Source organism: Macrobrachium nipponense, chromosome 36, assembly GCF_015104395.2.
Source record: "Macrobrachium nipponense isolate FS-2020 chromosome 36, ASM1510439v2, whole genome shotgun sequence".
Classification (NCBI taxonomy): Eukaryota; Metazoa; Arthropoda; class Malacostraca; order Decapoda; family Palaemonidae; genus Macrobrachium; species Macrobrachium nipponense.
In genome coordinates this window covers 50,792,751-50,812,528 of record NC_087220.1, presented here as the reverse complement: position 1 = coordinate 50,812,528, position 19,778 = coordinate 50,792,751, and the positions used below count along the sequence as shown (strand labels likewise).

The following is a 19,778-nucleotide window of genomic DNA, read 5'->3' as shown; positions in this document are numbered from 1 at the left end:
GACTAGACCATATTGACCATTACCATGAGGGCTAAGAAGTAAAATAAATATATATATATAATATATATATCACCAACCTGACCAACCTAGCCAAAGTTAAGGTGTGTTAACTAAGGCTTAAGAGTTAAGAAGTCGTCGTTGTCGGCGACTCAACAACTAAATTAAGAGCTCTTCCTAACCATTTTCTACAGGATAGGATGAGTGGTACTTCTTGCCCCCAAGATTGTGTCTGCAGTCACGTATGGCCCTAGCGAGCAGCAGATCTCATATGCCATCTTCACATCTCGCAGGGAGTGTGAAGTGAACACAGAGTTGCTTCGCTAAAACATGTACTCAGGCTGTTGCTGAGTGCCATGCTCTGTTTGAAATGCTTACGAGGCCGCGCCCGTCTACCTTGTGAGTATTCAGGATAAAAGATTTTCAAATCTTTGTGCAAACAAAACAAAATGAAGGAGCATTTTTGAAAGAACTCCTTAACACTAAAGCCAGGCTGTTCTTCGATATGGGCAAGTCTGGTCTTTTTCGGAACACTGCAGATTGCCCCAATGACTTCGACTTTCTTTGAGTTTTATGTAGATAAAACTTGAGAGACCTGACAGGCACAGACTCTCTCTGCTCCTGCCCACTAACAATTGTGCCATCTTGCTTCCAAGCTCCTGGCCCAAGGACAAAACGGGTTTCCATTCTTAGGCAACAACGAAAGGCTTAGAGAGCACACCGCCTTGTGTTCTCTCAAAGCCAAAACTTGTGACGGTGGCTTAAAATCTCACTAACCCTCTTTGTCGTATCTAGGGTGGTTAGAAGAAGGCCTTCCTGATCACATGCAAAGAAGTTAACAGGTAGGAGTTAGGTTCGAATGCTTTGACATCAAGAACTTCAGACTACGTCTAAGTTCCATATTGAAAGCTTCGATCTGGACATGCACAGTCAGTCCGTCTGTACTAAAGTCAGGTGGACCGACCAGTTGACCAGTCAGACGAATCAAGGACAGCAAGGCTGTACCCTGAAGACCATAAGAACACTATTCCTTCGCTGAAGGATGAGTGTCTGGACTGCCTGGGCATTCAATCTAAGCAAACCTTGGGGGGTGTATCAACGCAACCCAACGTCGTCAGCGAATCAACTCCTGACTCGAGCTTCTGGTGCCAGGAGAAAGGAGCAAGGAGCAAAAAGGCCGATTCAGTCCCGAAGGAAGGATGCCTGACAGTCCAACCTGGTCTCATGTCACACGATCATCGGGGTGTGGTATAAACGCAACCGACTTCGTCAACAGGAACTCAGGGCTACTATATGTCGCCTGATCTCGCACGAGTGTCTGACTCCGAGAAAACAGGTGAGACAAAAAAGTAGATGGTGAGCGAGTTTCGAGATTCCACAGAACTCAAAGAAAAATCGTGAAGGGCTTTGTTGTTTGACAGACGCAAATCTCTGAGCCCAAAAGCCGTCAACAACATATTTGGCGTATTCTTTAATAGTTGTGACTGCCAGCTTATCCCATTCTTTGGCAGACGAAATGGAAGACGGTAATCTTATTCCTGCCAACATCTCGCTAGTCTGAACGTTGTCAGACTCAGAGCGGAGAGGTTATAGGTACCTTTCGAGTTAGAGTAGACCGCCACTCTCTCGGAAAAGGTCCTTGGAAAGTGAACTTGGAAGGATGTGACCTCTGTGAATCCAGGATCCTGAAGGCCAACATAGGGGCGATCAGCGTCATTGTCGCTCCCTGTGACGTCATAAATCCTCATTACATTTCCGAAGCGATTGAAAAAGGGGAAAAGAGACTAAACATCCATTCCCGTTTAAATATCATAGGATGGCGTTTAATGGTACCGATCCCGGATCGAGAAAAAGGGCAGCAGAGAAGAAGAAAGCCTCTTCGTCCTCAACATATCGAAGAGAAGAATGAAAGGGCGTCCCTAAAGTCTCCACAACTCTCAACTTACTTCTAAAGAAAGATTCCACTCGGAAGTCAAAAGTTGCTGCGTCGATCGAGACGATTCGTACGGACTTTTGCAATCTTGTAGAACGAAACCTCTAGAGGATCGTTACATTCTACGCCTGTTGTTATAATAGGCTCTTTCTTGTAAACTCGACAGGGACCGAGAGAAGAATACTTCTTAAGATATGAGAGAGCTGTGGAATATCCGAGTTGATGTGGACCACTGGTTCGCCAAAAACTCGTTTCGGGGACTGGAGGGACGACCGAATTGCATTTACTTCTTTCAGATTAAGATCCAGGACATCTGAAACACTATCCAGATGTCCCGGCACCTTCTTTCTATCACCTCAGGTGATAGACGCACTGAGAGATGTTCAGAATCATTCCTAGATCTTGAATAATATTTCAGTTTCCCGTAGGAAAAAACAAACTGTGGTCTGAATTGCAGTCTATTCGGGGAAAAACACTTCTTCAGGAAGGAAATGGTCCCAAGCAAGCTCATCCATTCCCTCCCCGAGTATGCTTACTTCCCTATAAGGCTGCGCTTTGCCTAAGCAGGAGAGCATATAAAAGTGCAATGTTGCGGTAGACTCGTAGTTCTATACCGTGCGGTAACGAGAGCACCGAAAGGATTAAGAGATAACTCTGTTGAACAATAGTAAGGCAAAACGAATGCAAACGTTATTCATCCACGTAAGAAATCCCCTCAATCTTAGGCTAAAGTCCGTGATTGTAGGGCAGAGATACAGTTAGTCAGTCAATCCCGCAGGAGAGACGTAACCGCCAGCACAGGAGATACGGTTAGTCAGTCAATCCCGCAGGAGAGAGAGACGTAACCTACGGCGCATGACAGCGCACGATCTGTTACTGGCTCGGTTGGAACTTGGACAGTCAGACTGTCAGACACAGCAGCAGCCAGCAGCTTACGAACGTCGTCTCTTAACTTTATGTCTGGGTTGCCAGCTACCCTATTCTACGAAGAAATAGGTCCGTTATTTTTTGAGGCAAAAAGAGCCTCTCAAGCTGGTATATTTAAGCGAAACAGAAAACGCTAAATATATGATGCGTTTGTGTCGTCAGAACACTACCATACAACGGTAAAAGATAAATCGGAAACTCCTGGAAGGCTGCAGGGAGTGACGATTAAATGTCCTTAAAATAATAGACAATAGACCTCTCGGTTGCCATCCAAAGAGGTAACTACAGCAAGCGTGTATGACTTGAACCAACCAGTAGTAAAATAACGCAAGGCAAAATCGTTTTATTATATCACAAAATAAAGTTTGTTCATACTCACCTGGCAGACATATATATAGCTGAATTTCGGAAATACAGCTACATACATATCTGACAGGCAAGTTTCATGAACAAAACTTAGAGAATCGAAGCAGACAGCTCAAGCTTCTTATGTTTATTGACATAAGCGTTCATTGACGTAGTCTACAAGTCTATTTCTTGTACGAGTCTGCGAATGGACGAATGAAGAAGCTCTTCCGAATCTTGTCAATAAGAGCTTATTCGCTTACGCAATATCAAGTTAAAGAGATGTTTGTCAATGAGAACTAACCCATTTACGGGACAAAGAGATATTTTGTCAATGAGGGGATACCCACTTACTTGACAAAACGATAGTATATTGTCAGCATTTTATTTTTGCGATTCCCGTCTCAAACGAGAAAGGGGCAAGAATCCTGTTAAGAGACAGGGCTTACGGCAGGTAGGAACGACGATGTTCAATTCGGCAGCGTAGTCCCGACTAGAAACTAACAAAATCTATCATCTGAAAAACCCTTTCAGATGGGCTAAAAAGCTTGCAAAATTATCCTGGGAAGAGGAAGAAACTCTCCAACCAGCTTCCTCTCCCGTATCACAACTAATGCTTGCTAAAGCTTAAAATTTATTGGCAAGTTTGGCAAAGGTGGCAAAGGAAGGCCTGTCTGCTTTGCGCTTTTCCTGAAGAGCGTCCTTTTGATGAATGGCCTTTGCAAGAATCCTACTGAACGTCGCCGAGACGTCGAGCCTTTTACATAACCGTAACTGCCTTATCGCAAAGTCTTGACTGCGGTAGAGAAAACGAGATCTTCCCTTGAGCTTTCCTTAACTCCATCCACCTTTGCGAAAAGCAATATAATATTGACAGAGACCTCTTGAATTCACGAAACCCGAGGTCTTGCTGGGTTTCGAAGACGAAGTTGTCTGTTCACTTTAAGCTTCCTCCGAAGCACTGCTTACTTCACATTCTTGAGGCTCAAATCTTAAACAAGAGCTAGAAGTTGAAGAGTTCAACAGAAACGTTCAGCCAGGAGACAAACCTGGTGTGCGCTGGCGCGCGCTCGGCGTCCATTTGCGAGGACGCTCGGCGTCCTGGCGCCGCAGCTCGGCGTCCACTGGCGAGGACTCTCGGCGTCCACTGGCGCGCGCCTGGCGTCCATCCGAGCGTCCCGTTCAAGCCGAGCGTCAAAAGAAGCGTGCAGAAAAGTCACACGCTCCTGACAGGCGTCAAAACAACAAGCGAGAGAAACTGCCTTCTTTTTTCAAATTTAATTTTCTCGGTGGAAAGACGTACACGTGATCAGGCGACGTACGCCTTCTTACTTCTCACTGAAACGCATAACGAGAGAGTGAGGGACGTGAAGCGTCCTCTTCTATAAAGCTCTATTTAGAGGGCGCGAGTCCTTCGAGATTCGTGCACGGTGCACGATCTTCAGCAGCCTGGGAAACGTCAACAGGTCCTACCGTGAAGGGACGCCAGATCGATGTGGGTTCCCCGTAACCCTCCTTCGGTCTTTCGACATGCCCTCTCCCTGGTCCTGGGAGTCCGACAGAGGTCCAGGCCTAGAGGCGTTTATGGGGCGGATCTGACGTTCCCTCCTGACGAGAGAGAGGACGTGAAGCGTCCTCTTCTCTAAAGCTCTTAGAGGGCGCGAGTCCTTCCGAGAGCTCCAACCCTTGCGCGGGGAGGACGCCTCGGAGGACGAGAAGCAATCCTTCAGGATTCGTGCACGTGCACGAACTTTGGCAGTCTGGGGATTTTCATCAGAAAACTGCCGGAAGGCACGCCAGATCGGTGGGGTTCCCTCGTAACCCTCCTTCGGCTTTCGACATGCCCTCTCCCTGTGGTTCCTGGGAGTCCGACAGAGGTCTAGACCTAGAGGCATTATAAGGCCGATCTGACGCACCCTCCACTACACAAGGGCACTGTCACTGCACTTAGCCACTTCACTATTGCTCTCTAAAGCAAGCACTTTCGATTCTAAGTTACGAATCGAAAGAGTATAAGAGAAAAGGGCAATAACCTCTACAGACACTGTTTTTAGGGCCCGAAGCAACATTACAGGGTTAGGAGTAACAATAACAAGAAGTAGCACTCTTCACAACAATGAAGGAGAGCGATCACCTTTCGCAGACATATTCATAACCCGTAGGCCATACTATAGGGTTAGGCAAAATAAAGTCTACAGGAAGGTTAGCAGGTTTCACTACCCTGACTTTTGTTTACTGATTAATTGCGTACATACGAATCATACTTTTTTCCTTACGGAATTAGAACATGTTTACTGATTAATTGCGTACATACGAATCATACGTCTTCCTTATGGAATAGACAAAGTTCTCACACTCCTTACATGACAAATCTCAACAAAGAAGCAAGACCCAAACCCCTCGTGCATACCAAGTGCGGATCTACCGAAGCTTTCGGTAGCCACACCCTATCTTTTGCAGACAACCCCTCTGAAACTAGCCTAACTAGATTCAGATATCTTATGCAAAAATGAATCAAATTCAAATCAATTTAAGATAGCGTATGCCTAACCACAAATCCAAGTAAATAAATCAAAAGACAATTAGGATACTTAGCGGCAATGAAGGTTCCGCCCAAAATCCTAAGACGGAGGTACTGAAAACAGGTGTTTTCAGCACCGGCGACAGAAAAATGATATTGTTATGATACAATAAAGTTTGTTCATACTTACCTGGCAGATATATATATAGCTGTATTTTCTGAAGTCCGACAGAATTTTAAAAACTTCCGACACACGCAGTGGTCGGCCAGGTGGTTAGTACCCATTCCCGCCGCTGGGAGGCGGGTATCAGGAACCATTCCCATTTTCTATTCATAATTTTTATTTCCACTGTCCCCTGAGGGGAGGTGGGTGGGTACTTGATTATATATATCTGCCAGGTAAGTATGAACAAACTTTATTGTATCATAAACAATATCATTTTGTTGGGGGGGGGGGGGGGGCATGAAACTTACCTGTCAGATATATATATAGCTGAATCCCACCGTTTGGAGGTGGGAAAGGGACAGAATAGAAGGAGGGAATTTTGGGAAACAAATGCATGCAGATGATTTACATCTTCGGTTCCACCTGTTAGCATAGCTGACTTCGTGATTACTGTCACCCAAGTCTGCTTCTGCTTTACTAGAAGTTTGCCAGCGAGGTAGAAGACTATAAATGCTGGTGCACTCCAGATGATCTGTCAAGGCGGGGGCGTGACCACAATGTGACTAGACCATATTGACCATACCATGAGGGCTAAGAAGTAAATAAATAAATATATATAAATATATATATCACACCTGACCAACCTAGCCAAAGTTAAGGTGTGTTAACTAAGGCTTAAGAGTTAAGAAGTCACCGTTGTCGGCGACTCAACTACTAAATTAAGAGCTCTTCCTAACCATTTTCTACAGGATAGGATGAGTGGTAGCTTCTTGCCCCCAAGATTGTGTCTGCAGACACGTATGGCCCTAGCGAGCAGCAAGATCTCATATTGCCATCTTCACATCTCGCAGGGAGTGAAGTGAATTGAAAAACACAGAGTTGCTTCGCTAAAAACATGGTAGCTCCAGGATGTTTGCTGAGTGCCATGCTCTGTTGAAATGCTTCCGAGGCCGGCGCCCTCCACCTCGTGAGCATTCAGATAAAAGATTTATTTCAAATCTTTGTGCAAACACAATGAAGGAGCATTTTTGAAAGAACTCCTTAAAACACTAAAGCCAGGCTGTTCTTCGATATGGGCAAGTCTGGTCTTTTTCAGACACTGCAGATTGCCCGATTGACTTCGACTTTCTTGAGTTTTATGTAGATAAAACTTGAGAGACCCGACAGGGCACAGGACTCTCTCTGGCTCCTGCCCACTAACTTGTGCCGATCCTTGCTTCCAAGCTCCTGGCCCAAGGACAAAACGTGTTACCATTCTTAGGCCACAACGGAAGGCTATTAGAGAGCACACCGCCTTGTGTTCTCTAAAGCCAAAACTTGTGACGATGGCTTAAAATCTCACTAACCCTCTTTGTCGTATCTAGGGTGGTTAGAAGAAGGCCTTCCTGATCACATGCAAGAAGTTAAGCAGGTAGGAGAGGTTCGAATGCTTTGACATCAAGGAACTTCAGACTACGTCTAAGTTCCATATTGAAAGCTTCGATCTGGACATTGCACAGTCAGTCCGTCTGTACTAAAGTCAAGTGACCGCACCAGTTGACCAGTCAGACGAATCAAGGACAGCAAGGCTTGTACCTGAAGTACCATAATTGGCACTATTCTTCGCTGAAGGATGAGTGTCTGGACTGCCTGGGCGATTCAATCTAAGCAAACTTGGGGGTGTATCAACGCAACCCAACGTCGTCAGCGAATCAACTCCTGACTCGAGCTTCTGGTGCCAGAGGAGAAAGGAGCGAGGAGGCAAAAAGGCGATTCAGTCCCAAAGGAAGAATGCCTGACAGGTCCAACCTGGTCTCATGTTACACGATCATCGGGGGTGTATAAACGCAACCGACTTCGTCAACAAGAAACTCAGGGCTACTATATGTCGCCTGATCTCGCACGAGTGTCTGACTCCGAGAAAACAGGTGAGACAAAAAGTAGATGGTGAGCGAGATTCGAGATTCCACAGAACTCAAAGATCGTGAAGGGCTTTGTTGTTTGACAGACGCAAATCTCTGAGGCCCAAAGGCTGTCAACAACATATTTGCGTATTCTTTAACAGTTGTGACCTGCCAGCTTATCCCATTCTTCAGACGGAAATGGAAGACGGTAATCTTATTCCTGTCAACATCTCGATAGCCTGAACGTAGTCAGACTCAGAGCGGAGAGGTTATAGGTACCTTTCGAGTTAAGAGTAGACCGACTCTCTCTGAAAGGTCCTTGGAAATTGTGAACTAGGAAGTATGTGACCTCTGTGAATCCAGGATCCTGAAGGCCAACATGGGGCGATCAGCGTCATTGTCGCTCCCTGTGACGTCATAAATCCTCTTATTACATTTCCTAAACGATTGAAAAAGGGGAAAAAGAGACTAAACATCCATCCCCGTTCAATATCATAGGATGGCATTTAATGGTACCGATCCCGGATCGAGAATAAGGGAGCAGATAAGAAGGAAGCCTCTTCGTCCTCAACATATCGAAGAGAAGAATGAAAGGGCGTCCCTAAAGTCTCCACAACTCCAATAACTTACTTCTAAAGAAATATTCCACTCGGAAGTCAATAGTTGCTGCCGTCGATCGAACGACGATTCGTACGGACTTTTGCAATCCTGTAACGAACCTCTAGAGGATCGTTACATTCTACGCCTGTTGTTTATATAGGCTCTTCTCGTAACACCTCGAACAGGGACCGAGAGAAGATACTTCTTAAGATATAAGAGAGCTGTGGAATATCGAGAGTTGAATCTGGACCACTGGTTCCCAAAAAACTCGTTTCGAGGACTGGAGGGACTACCGAATCGCTTTACTTCTTTCAGATTAATTCCATCCGGACATTTGAAACCCTATCCAGATGATCCGGCACTTCTTTCTCCCTATCACCTCAGTAGATAAGACGCACTGAGGAGATGTTCAGAACCTCCTATTCCTAGTATCGTGAAGAAGAATAATATTTCATTCCTAATCCTTTGGTAGAATACACCCGGTAGGAAAAACTGTGATCTTAATTAGCAGTCTAGGAAGGAAATGGTCCCCAGCAAGCTCATCCATTCCCTCCCCGAGTATGCTTACTTCCCTAATAAGGCTGCGTTTCTTTGCCTAAGCAGGGAGAGCATATAAAAGTGCAATGTTGCGGTAGACTCGTAGTTCTATACCGTGCTGGGTAACGAGCACCGAAAGGATTAAGAGATAACTCTGTTGAACATAGTAAGGCAAAACGAATGCAACGTTTATTCATTCACGTAAGAAATCCCTTCAATCTTAGGCTAAAGTCCGTGATTGTAGGGCAAGAGATACAGTTAGTCAGTCAATCCCGCAGGAGAGACGTAACCGCCAGCACAGAGATACGGTTAGTCAGTCAATCCCGCAAGAGAGAGAGACGTAACCTACTGCGCATGACAGCGCACGATCTGTTACTGGTGGCTCGGTTGGACTGGAGGACAGACACAGCGTGACAGCAGCAGCCAGCAGCTTACGAATGTCGTCTCTTAACTTTATGTCTGGGTTGCCAGCTACCCTATTCTACGAAGAAATAGGTGCCTCGTTATTTTTGAGCAGATAGACTCTCAAGCTGGTATATTTAAGCGAAACAGAAAACGCTAAATATATAGATGCGTTTGTGTCGTCAGAAACACTACCATACAACGGTAAAAGATAAATCGGAAACTCCTGGAAGGCTGCAGGGAGTAACGATTAAATGTCCTTAAAACAAAATAGACAATAGACCTCTCGGTTTGCCATCCGAAGAGGTAACTACAGCAAGCGTATATGACTTGAACCAACCAGAAATAAAATAACGCAAGGCAAAATGATATTGTTATGATACAATAAAGTTTGTTCATACTTACCTGGCAGATATATATATAGCTGAATTCGGAAATACAGCTACATACATATCTGACAGGCAAGTTTCATGAACAAAACTTAAGAGAATCGAAGCAGTCAGCTCAAGCTTCTTATGTTATTGGACATAAGCGTTCATTGACGTAGTCTACAAGTCTATTTCTTGTACGAGTCTGCGAATGACGAATGAGAGCTCTTCCGAATCTTGTCAATAAGAGCTTATTCGCTTACGCAATATCAAGTTAATGAGATGTTTGTCAATGAGAACTAACCCATTTACGGGACAAAGAGATATTTTGTCAATGAGGGGATACCCACTTACTTGACAAAACGATAGTATATTGTCAATGGGGGAAAGTCACTGAATTGACAAAACGTAATCCAGGAAGTCGAGCATTTTATTTTTCCGATTCCCGTCTCAAACGAGGAAGGGGCAAGAATCCTGTTAAGAGACTAGGCTTACGGCAGGTAGAACGACGATGTTCAATTCGCAGCGTAGTCCCGACTAGAAACTAACAAAACCTATCATCTGAAAAACCCTTTCAGATGGGCTAAAAAGCTTGCAAAATTATCCTGGGAAGAGGAAGAAATTCTCCAACCAGCTTCCTCTCCCGTATCACAACTAAAGCCTGCTAAAGCTTAAAATTTATTGGCAGTATGGCAAAGGAAGTCCTATCTTGCGCTTTCCTGAAGAGCGTCCTTTTGATGATAGTACCTTTGCAAGAATCCTACTGAACATTGCCGAGAGTCCTGACGTGCAGGACATCGAGCCTTTACCTAACCCGTAACTGCCTTATCGCAAATTAAGTCTTGACTGCGGTAGATAGACGAGATCTTCCCTAGAGCTTTCCTTAACTCCATCCACCTTTGCGAAAAGCAATATAATATTGACAGAGACCTCTTGAATTCACGAAACCCACGAGGTCTTGCTGGGTTTCCTTCGAAGACGAAGTTGTCTGTTCACTTTAAGCTTCCTCCGAAGCATCTTGCTTACTTCACATTCTTTGCATGTGAGGTATAAGGTATCAACCGAAGGTAGAGGTAAAAATTCTTGAGGCCCAAATCGTAAACAAGAGCTTGAAGAGTTCAATAGAAACGTTTCAGCCAGGCGACACACCTGGCGTGCGCTGGCGCGCGCGCTCGGCGTCCACTGGCGAGCAGCGAGCACGCTCGGCGTCACTGGCAGCGCGCGCGGAGTGCGCTCGGTATCCAGCTGGCGTGCGCTCGGCGTCCACTGGTGCGCGCTTGGCGTGCACCCGCGCGCGCCTGGCGTCCATCCGAACGTCCCGTCCAAGCCGAGCGTCAAAAGAAGCGTGCAGAAAAGCGTCACGCTCCTGACAGGCATCAAAAACAAGCGAGATACATCTCGGAGAGAAATCCGACTGCACGAAACAGTCTCAGGAGAAGGGTTGATCGTGTGAGAATACGAGGGGCGACTGGCGCCGGGAACGCCTTCTTATTCTCACAGTAAACAAAGCTCGGTATCGTCCGCTCTCAAAAGCGTCCTGCTACTAAGACTTCTATTTCATATTTCTCGGTGGAAAGACGTACACGTGATCAGGCAAAGACGTTCGCCTTCTTACTTCTCACTGGAACGCATAACGAGAGAGAGGGACGTGAAGCGTCCTCTTCTATAAAGCTTCTATCTAGAGGGGCGCGAGTCCTTCCGAAAGCTCCAACCCCTGCGCGGGAGGACGCTTCGGAGGACGAGAAGCAATCCTTCAGGATTCGTGGCACGTGCACGCACTTTTAGGCAGTCTGGGGATTTTCATCAGAAACTGCCGAAGGCACTGCCAGATCGGTGGGGGGTTTCCTCGTAACCCTCCTTCGGCTTTCGACATGCTCTCTCCCCGGGTCCTGGGAGTCAAGCAGAGGTCCTTAATTGCGTACATACGAATCATACGTTTTCCTTACGGAATTAGACATGTTTACTGATTAATTGCGTACATACGAATCATACGTCTTCCTTACGGAATTAAACAAAGTCTCACACTCCTTACATGACAAATCTCAACAAAGAAGCAAGACTCATACCCCTTGTGCATACCAAGTGCGGATCTACCGAAGCTTTCGGTAGCCACACCCTCTTTTGGCAGACAACACCCTCTGAAAACTAAGCCTAACTAGTTCAGATATCTTATGCAAAAATGAATCAAATTCAAATCAATTTAAGATAGCGTATGTCTAGCCACAAATACCAAGTAAATAAATTAAAAGACAATTAGGATACTTAGCGGCAATGAAGTTTCCAAAATCTAAGACGGAGGTACTGGAAACAGGTGTTTCCAGCACCGGCGACAGAAAAATTATGAATAGAAAATGGGAATGGTTCCTGATACCCGCCTCCCAGCGGCGGGAATGGGTACTAACCACCTGGCCGACCACTGCGTGTGTCGGAAGTTTTTAAAATTCTGTCGGACTTCAGAAAATACAGCTATATATATATCTGACAGGTAAGTTTCATGAACAAAATTATGAATAGAAAATGGGAATGGTTCCTGATACCCGCCTCCCAGCGGCGGGAATGGGTACTAACCACCTGGTCCGACCACTGCGTGTGTCGGAAGTTTTTTTTAAATTCTGTCGGACTTCAGAAAATACAGCTATATATATATCTGACAGGTAAGTTTCATGAACAAAATACAATGTATTTACTACGTACTATATGTATTTGTTTGTATGGTGTTTTTACATTGCATGGAACCAGTGGTTATTCAGCAACGGGACCAATGGCTTTACGTGACTTCCGAACCATGTCGAGAGTGAACTTCTATATACACATTTTCTACTGCCCATCAATCATAATTCCCATCAGAAGCAATCATGGGTTAGACAGTGTATCGGCAGCAGCTTCTCAATACTTAGAGGAGTGAGTATAAACACTGTGCATACAGCACTACTGTCAATGATTATTCTGACTCTTTCTCATTTCACTGCACCTGGGCCCCTGCTGTCAAGACTAGTCTTGCCTGACAAAACTACTTTTACGAGAAAACTTCTCCAGACGATCTCATAGTCACCAATGAGGGATATTTCATTATCTACACCTGCTCTTTCTGTTTCCAACTTTGTCTTCTGCTTCATCTTGTGATTCCACCAGCTTCTTTCCTGCATTGGAGATCCTTCATTCAACAAAAACTTTCCTGGTTTGACTCAAAATGAAAGTTGCCTCTCTCCTCCCTTCCAAAACTTGTTTTTGACTATGACTGATTCATTCCATTTCCAAATTACATACTAACACACTTCTACGGAGAAGTTATATTTACCTAGCACTATATGATTGGAACTAAGACTGATTCTTTCTTCAACACACCACTGATACTGCTTCTACTCCTCGATACACAGCTAGCATTCCATATGAAATGCTACTGCATTAAACTGCTGAACAGTGAAACACTCCTCACTTTAAAACAAAGATAACAGATTAATCTGGAGACTTTTCACATAAATTCCACATGAAAGCTTACCTTATATTCTGAGAGCTTGTATAGAGAATCCGCAAGGATAGCCAACTGTGTTTGTCGAGTTGGCAGAGTTACCCCTGGGCGTGACTTGGGCAGCGGTTCATGGAAAATCGTAGTTAGCAAGTCTGCTACCACTCTGTACCGCCCATCGGTATAATTGTCAACTACCTGTTCCAACATGTGAGACCTGTTAAAAAACAAGACAAAATTAATAGGCAAAATCCAACATATAAAACAAGTCTATGTTCCATAAACTCAATAACATCTGTTGGATTCCAGCAAGTTTTATTACATGCAACAAACTTCAGGATGCCTGACATATGACAATTTTCAGGGCCATCCACATTAAGAAACCAATTCGAATATATATGTAGAAAACTAGGAAAATTTTACTTAGACATAATTTGCTAAGTTTAAGTCACTACTAAAAATCATTAAAGTCAATAAGAGTCAATGCAAACAGAATACAGAGACCAAGAAAAAGCATCAAGCACACTAACCTCTGCAAGACGTTAAGCTGACGTTTCACTTCCGAGTAGCAAACGACAACATTATCAGATTCTACTCTTGCTCTTGTACAACAATACTCCTTATTGCCTTCACTGGCTAAATGACTTAGATCACCCAAAAGCTGAAAATGAATATGTTGTCACAATATAAACTACATTTCACATACAAGAAGCGATAGGTATACTATACTAAGAAATGCATATGGCAAGGATGGTAGTGCTATTAAAACTACAGTTTAATATGCTATTTGTATTTCAAAATTTTATATGGTAAATAGTAAGTGGTATAACTTTGCTTCTTTACCGCAACCAATTTACCTTCAAGTTCCCTCTATACAGCAATGTCTTCTAATTTATGTACTTATACATATTTTGATAATAAAGTATATGGAATGCTTCAAAACTGATTTATTGAATTCATTCACACTAAAAAAACTTACCAGCTCCAAGTAATAAGCAGCTTCTTCTGGCTGCCCTCGCACAAGTCTTATCTGAGACTGAAGCCACTGCAGGCGTGTGTGAAACTGGGGCGCTTCCTCTTGCCAAATGTCTCCTCGACCTAACATCCAAACCAAACGGTAAATATCATCCTCTAAAAGGCCTTCATATTTACTGAATGGATTTAACATCGACCTACTTTCACTGAAATACAAAGTGTGACTCAGAACACAATCAGGGCATGTCAGTTTAATAGTAATAAGTAAAATTAACTTGTACTCAATCTGCATACTACCAAAAGGCCATGGCATTCATGCTATTTATACCAATGCCTATATTGGAAACACACACAATAATGATCAATATATGTGTATACAGGCAGTCCCCGGGTTACGACGGGTCCGGCTTATGACGTTCCGAGGTTATAACGCTTTTTCTTAAATATTCATTGAAAAATCCGCCCTGGGTTACGACGCTTGTTCCGAGGTTACGATGCTGACGCTTTCAACGCTCCGAGTTAACGACGCTTTTAAAAAACGCATACTATGATAAGTATCGTGACTCGAGATGGAATCACGATAGTGTATTTATAAAGCCTAGTAAACAGTCATTTATCTTTAGTTTGTAAGGGAAATATTGTAAACATTATGCAGTGCAAGATGCGTAGAAAATTATATATAAGTTGTGTGGAATTGTTAGTGATAGTATAATATTTCTTTATATTAAGTGTTTTTGAAGAGTTAAATACATTAAATGGTGGTTTAACTCTAAGCAATCTTTAACAAGTCGTTAAGTATTGTCGTTGGTGAATGCGGATCGCGCATGCGTGGATCGCCAATCGTCTCCGACTGATTTGAGTCAGAGTCAAGCAGTACCGGTTTAGTTGTTAAACAGTGAAGGTCATCGTCGCCTTGCGGTAGCTCAACATGTAGGGGGGAAAGGAATCAACACAGCTTCAGAAGAAATTTTATCATCATGTGTTACAGCTAAGTCTAAGATTTTATAAGTGTTTTGTTAAGGTGATAATATTGAAGGGCATGCATGCACGATAGATATTGTTACTGGCAGGCATTTGTAAATGAATAAGACTATTCTTCGATCGTTTGTATAGGAAATTTCACCAATGTTTTAAGGTTAGTAATAAGTATAAATAATCTATTCCTGGTCAAATAATGGGTTTATATACGATCACAAGATATGGTAAATTAAGATGTATACTTAAAACACAACGCAATTTCTCCAATTTATTGAATGAAAGGAACAGAAAAGAATCCTTGAAAATTCTGTTCGTTGAACCTGGTAATATGCGAACCAAATTAGGGATAAGTTTGGGTTTTCATATTTATTGGAATATTTATATATTTACTATTTTTGGATTCTTTTGAGTAAAGATATAAATAAATTTTGGTGCCGTGACCAGGATTGATTATTTTTGGGTTGTGATGATTTGATTAATTGGTAACTGATTGATAACGCATATATTTTAACTTTGGTATTGGTGTTTATTGGCGAATAGTTGTTTTACAAGTATTGCGCTTCGTGAGAAAGTGTTCGTTACGTCGGGTTGTTATGACTAGGTTGGTATTGGCAATTTAGAAAACGTTGACGCCGTAATTTTTTGCCGTAAATCATATGAGGAAAATTGTTGAGTAAGATATTATCGTTCCCTTTTGTAATTGCACTCTATTTGATTAATTGTATTTATCGATCGTAGTAGGAAATCACGAGTGTAAATTTTAAATTAGTAATTTCGTTCTCTTTAGATTCATAAATGTTTAACGGCTATTAAACCATTTACAACGACGAAAGGTTGAAATTTGTGGGAAAAAAATGAACTTTTAAGTGATTGAAAATCATATATGCGTTGTACATTTTGAATTGATCAGTGTTAATCGTTGCCACTAATTGAGAACATTTAAGTACGAAAACTGATTTTCATTAGTTGTGATTTTTTATTGAAATAATAATTTTGGAAAGTTGTTGAATTTCGGTAATTCGTTAATAGTTTTAAAGTGAAATTTTCAAGTTGTTGTATTAGTGAGTTTGCGTCAACATTGATAATATTGTGTCGCACTGGCGACCATTTGTCAATGATCGGGCATTCATTGTTGGGTTAAGCTAGTCTCGGCATTAATTAAGAATAACGTAGTCGCACTGGCGGCCATCTTGTTAATGACCGAGCAGCTAAGTTGAAGTTTATTTAAACGAAAATTCTATGGGAATTAAATATAGTTGTGCTGTTGAAAATAATGAACATAATGCATTAAGTAATTATAAGGTAGTTCCTTCCTACACCCTTGCTTGGTCTATTTTTCTCCATTAGTGAACAGTTTGGTGAATTATTAACAATGTTGGACATAGAAACACCAGACGTAGAAATGAAGAAACAAAAAAACGCATAGTGCTGATCCTAGGACATTCTCAGGTAAGAAAAATGGAAAGTGCCTTTGATGAAATAAATGAAGAAGAGGAAACCCTTCATTTTATAACACGCTAAAAAGGCGTGGTGCTACTTGTTATGATATCACATCTGAAGAAGTAAAGGGGAGTGAAGCAGAGGCAGTTGTGCTTTTTAGTAGGAAGTAATGATATAGATAGTGAAGATGCTGAATCAACAAGTGATATTCGAAATAATATCATAGAACTAGCAAATGATATCTCCAATGTGGATGGAGTCAAGATAGTCTATATCGTCACTGTGGAACCCCGTACAACCCTGAGATGTGTAACCTATGATGAATATCGAAAAGGTCGAAATAGGTTGAACCAAAGGTTACGTTAGTCAACCAGTTATTATATCATTGGTAATGGTCTTACTGAAGAGGATCTAGGCAATGATGGAGTTCATTTGACTCAAGAGCCTCTGAAACACTAGCAAAGAGAATATATGAAAGAGTCAGCAGTGATGCTGATTCAGGAGAATGGTAATAACACAAGTGGACCAAGTGGGGTGTGGGGGGTGAGGGACTACGCATCTTTGCATTGCATTAATTATAAGCTGTATATAGTTATTGTGATAGTTCTGAAGTGAATTTCTCTTGAAGTGTGTTGATTAATTTGCATTTAATGGTGGTTATATATTAATTAAAATTTAAAATTTGCTGAAATTGTTGAACATTCGTAAATGTATATTTTGCATAAACAGTTGTTTTGATGAAATTGCTGAAAGTCTGGAAATTTTTATTGGTTTTAGCTGGTTTGATAAATTATCATTGGAAAAAATGACAGAAAGAGAAGCTTTGGTGAGGTCACGAGGTGGTTACAAGGGTGTGATCACCAAATGGATAAATAAGATAAGACTCTGCTATTGCTACAGGTAATGTCAATACATTGTCTTCAATCAAGGATTTATTCATAAAACAAATGAAGATTGTGCAAGACCTGAATGAAAAGATATTGGCTTTAACCACTGAAGAAGATCGAATGAATGAGGTGGAAGAACAAGCAGAATATGAAGTAGTAATTGGAGAACATTGGTATAAGTTGATCAATGCCATCACAGCGATGTCAGGAAGCGGTTCTCCTGGAAATCCTCCGACCACACCGAAGACTAATGTTAGATTGCCAAAATTGGATCTCCCACATTATACAATGGAGATGTGTTGGAGTGGAATTCCTTTCTGGGAATGTACAATGTGTCGATACACCAGCGAGTGGACTTAGAGCCGATTCAGAAATTTCATATCTGCCAAAGTTTACTTACAGGAGATGCTCTAAAATTGATTTCAGGATTTAAGTTGGAAGCTCGCGAACTATTCACAAGCTATATCTCTTCCCCAAGCCACTTATGGGAAAAGGGATGAAATTAAACGAGTTCTGGTAAGAAGATTGCTAGAAATGGAGTCTCCATCTACTAATTCAGAATCATTACAAACATTCAGAGCAAATTTTGAATGCTCTATAAGATCTTTGGAGAGTGAAAACTTGGAGTTGAACGAGCTTTACACCATTTTGCTTTATGGTAAGTTGCCTAAGAGTGTAAGTGAAACTGTAAAACGCAGATGTGGAGATGATTGGCTGGTGTTTGACACATTTAAAAGATATCTAGAGGAAGAAATTCACAATCTAGGCTCTTTCGTCTCAACAGATGTAAATAAACCTGGAACTCTATCAACAGTATCTACATTCACAGTGAATCAATCACAATCTGTCAGACCTAAGAGTAAAGGAACTGTGAATAAATTTAGTTCGCAACAAATAAGAAGATGTGCATTGTGTGAAGGTGAACACTGGTGGACACAGTGTAAAACCTATGCCAGTAGGGATAAGAAATTGAGTCGTCTCGGGTTTTTACGATTGTGTTTTGTGTGTGCGTCAAATAAGCACTTTAGTGTAGATTGTGAAAAGCAAATTTTGTGGAAAACGGATGTAGATTAAAACATCATCGTGTATTGTGTAATAAACAACAAACCAGCGAACCAAATAAACCAGCAAGTAAATCAACAATTAAATCAGCAAATAAATCTAAATAATAAATGGTGTGCAAATTGGGAACACTTTCCGTAAGTGATCAGGGTCAGAAATCCAAACTGAAGTCCATTTTACCAACAGCCACAATTGTGTTGAAGGGCAAAGAAAGACATTTGGTACGTCTTCGTGGATTGTTAGACACATGTGCAGAACGAACCTTTATTAGAAGGTCAGCACTTCAGGATCTACAGTATAGATCTAAAGGCACGGAGAAAATTGCCTTAAGGGGTTATTTGACAAGCAAACCTGTGAACGAATATAAAACGGTGAGTGCTTCTATTCCTTATAAGGGTAGATTGATTATTATGGATTGTATTGTGGTAGATGAATTACCAGAGTATACTAAGATATTCAATGTTAAACAAAATTTGAAAACTTTGTGTAAAACCAAAATTTGTCTAGCGGACAAAGATTTCGATCTACTTGTAGACAAGCAAGCACCCATTGATATATTGGTAGGTGTTGATAATGTCTATAACATTTTACACCCCGGATTTAGAAAAGTTGGAAAATTGATATTGTTACCTACCATATTTGGATATGTTGTAACAGGGCTCCTGTAATGCTCCCCCAGTACAGGAAACCCAAGTAACTGTGTTAAAGCTAGCAACTAAAGAGGAAGTAACTGAAGCTACTCATAAATTTGATGATGTAAAGAATGATTTGGATATTTTTGTGGAATTTAGATAAAGTAGGTATTGACTGCAATGAATTGAAAAGAACATGATAGAAAGGTTCTAGAAGACTTTGAAAATACCATTGTATATTCTGAAATGGAGAAGCAATATGTTGTGGCCTTACCATGGAAGTCTAATAAGCCAAGGCTCCCATCCAACTTTGGCATGCCGTTGGGCCGGGTTAAACAACAAAGTGCAAAATTTCAGAAAGATGAAGCCTACCTGAACCACTATAAAAAAAATCCTGAAGGATCAGGAGGATAGGGGGTTCATTGAAAGGGTAGATAAAAACAATTCGGTTGAAAATTGTCACTATCTAGCACATCATGGTGTACAGAAAGATAGTGTCACCACTCCAATTAGAATAGTATTCAACTGTTCCTGGAGACAAGGCAAAAATGGATTGAGCCTTAACGACTGTCTGTGGACTGGACCACATATTACGACAGATTTGCTCAAAGTCTTATTGCAGTTCAGGACTAACAACTATGCTTGTATTAGTGATATAG

The 19,778-nt window shown here is 42.0% G+C and overlaps 1 protein-coding gene across 1 annotated transcript in view; it reads right to left on the bottom strand.

Annotated features, from left to right (window-relative positions):
* LOC135203639 (calcineurin-binding protein cabin-1-like) overlaps positions 1-14,326 on the bottom strand; it is a gene marked incomplete at its 5' end in the record, with an annotated part of 33,369 nt that extends 19,043 nt beyond the window's left edge. Inside the window, 3 exon segments of the mRNA XM_064233477.1 lie at positions 13,179-13,362; positions 13,676-13,806; positions 14,125-14,326. Of these exon segments, the coding sequence (XP_064089547.1) occupies positions 13,179-13,362; positions 13,676-13,806; positions 14,125-14,326 (517 nt within the window).
* Positions 14,327-19,778: the final 5,452 nt, after the last annotated feature.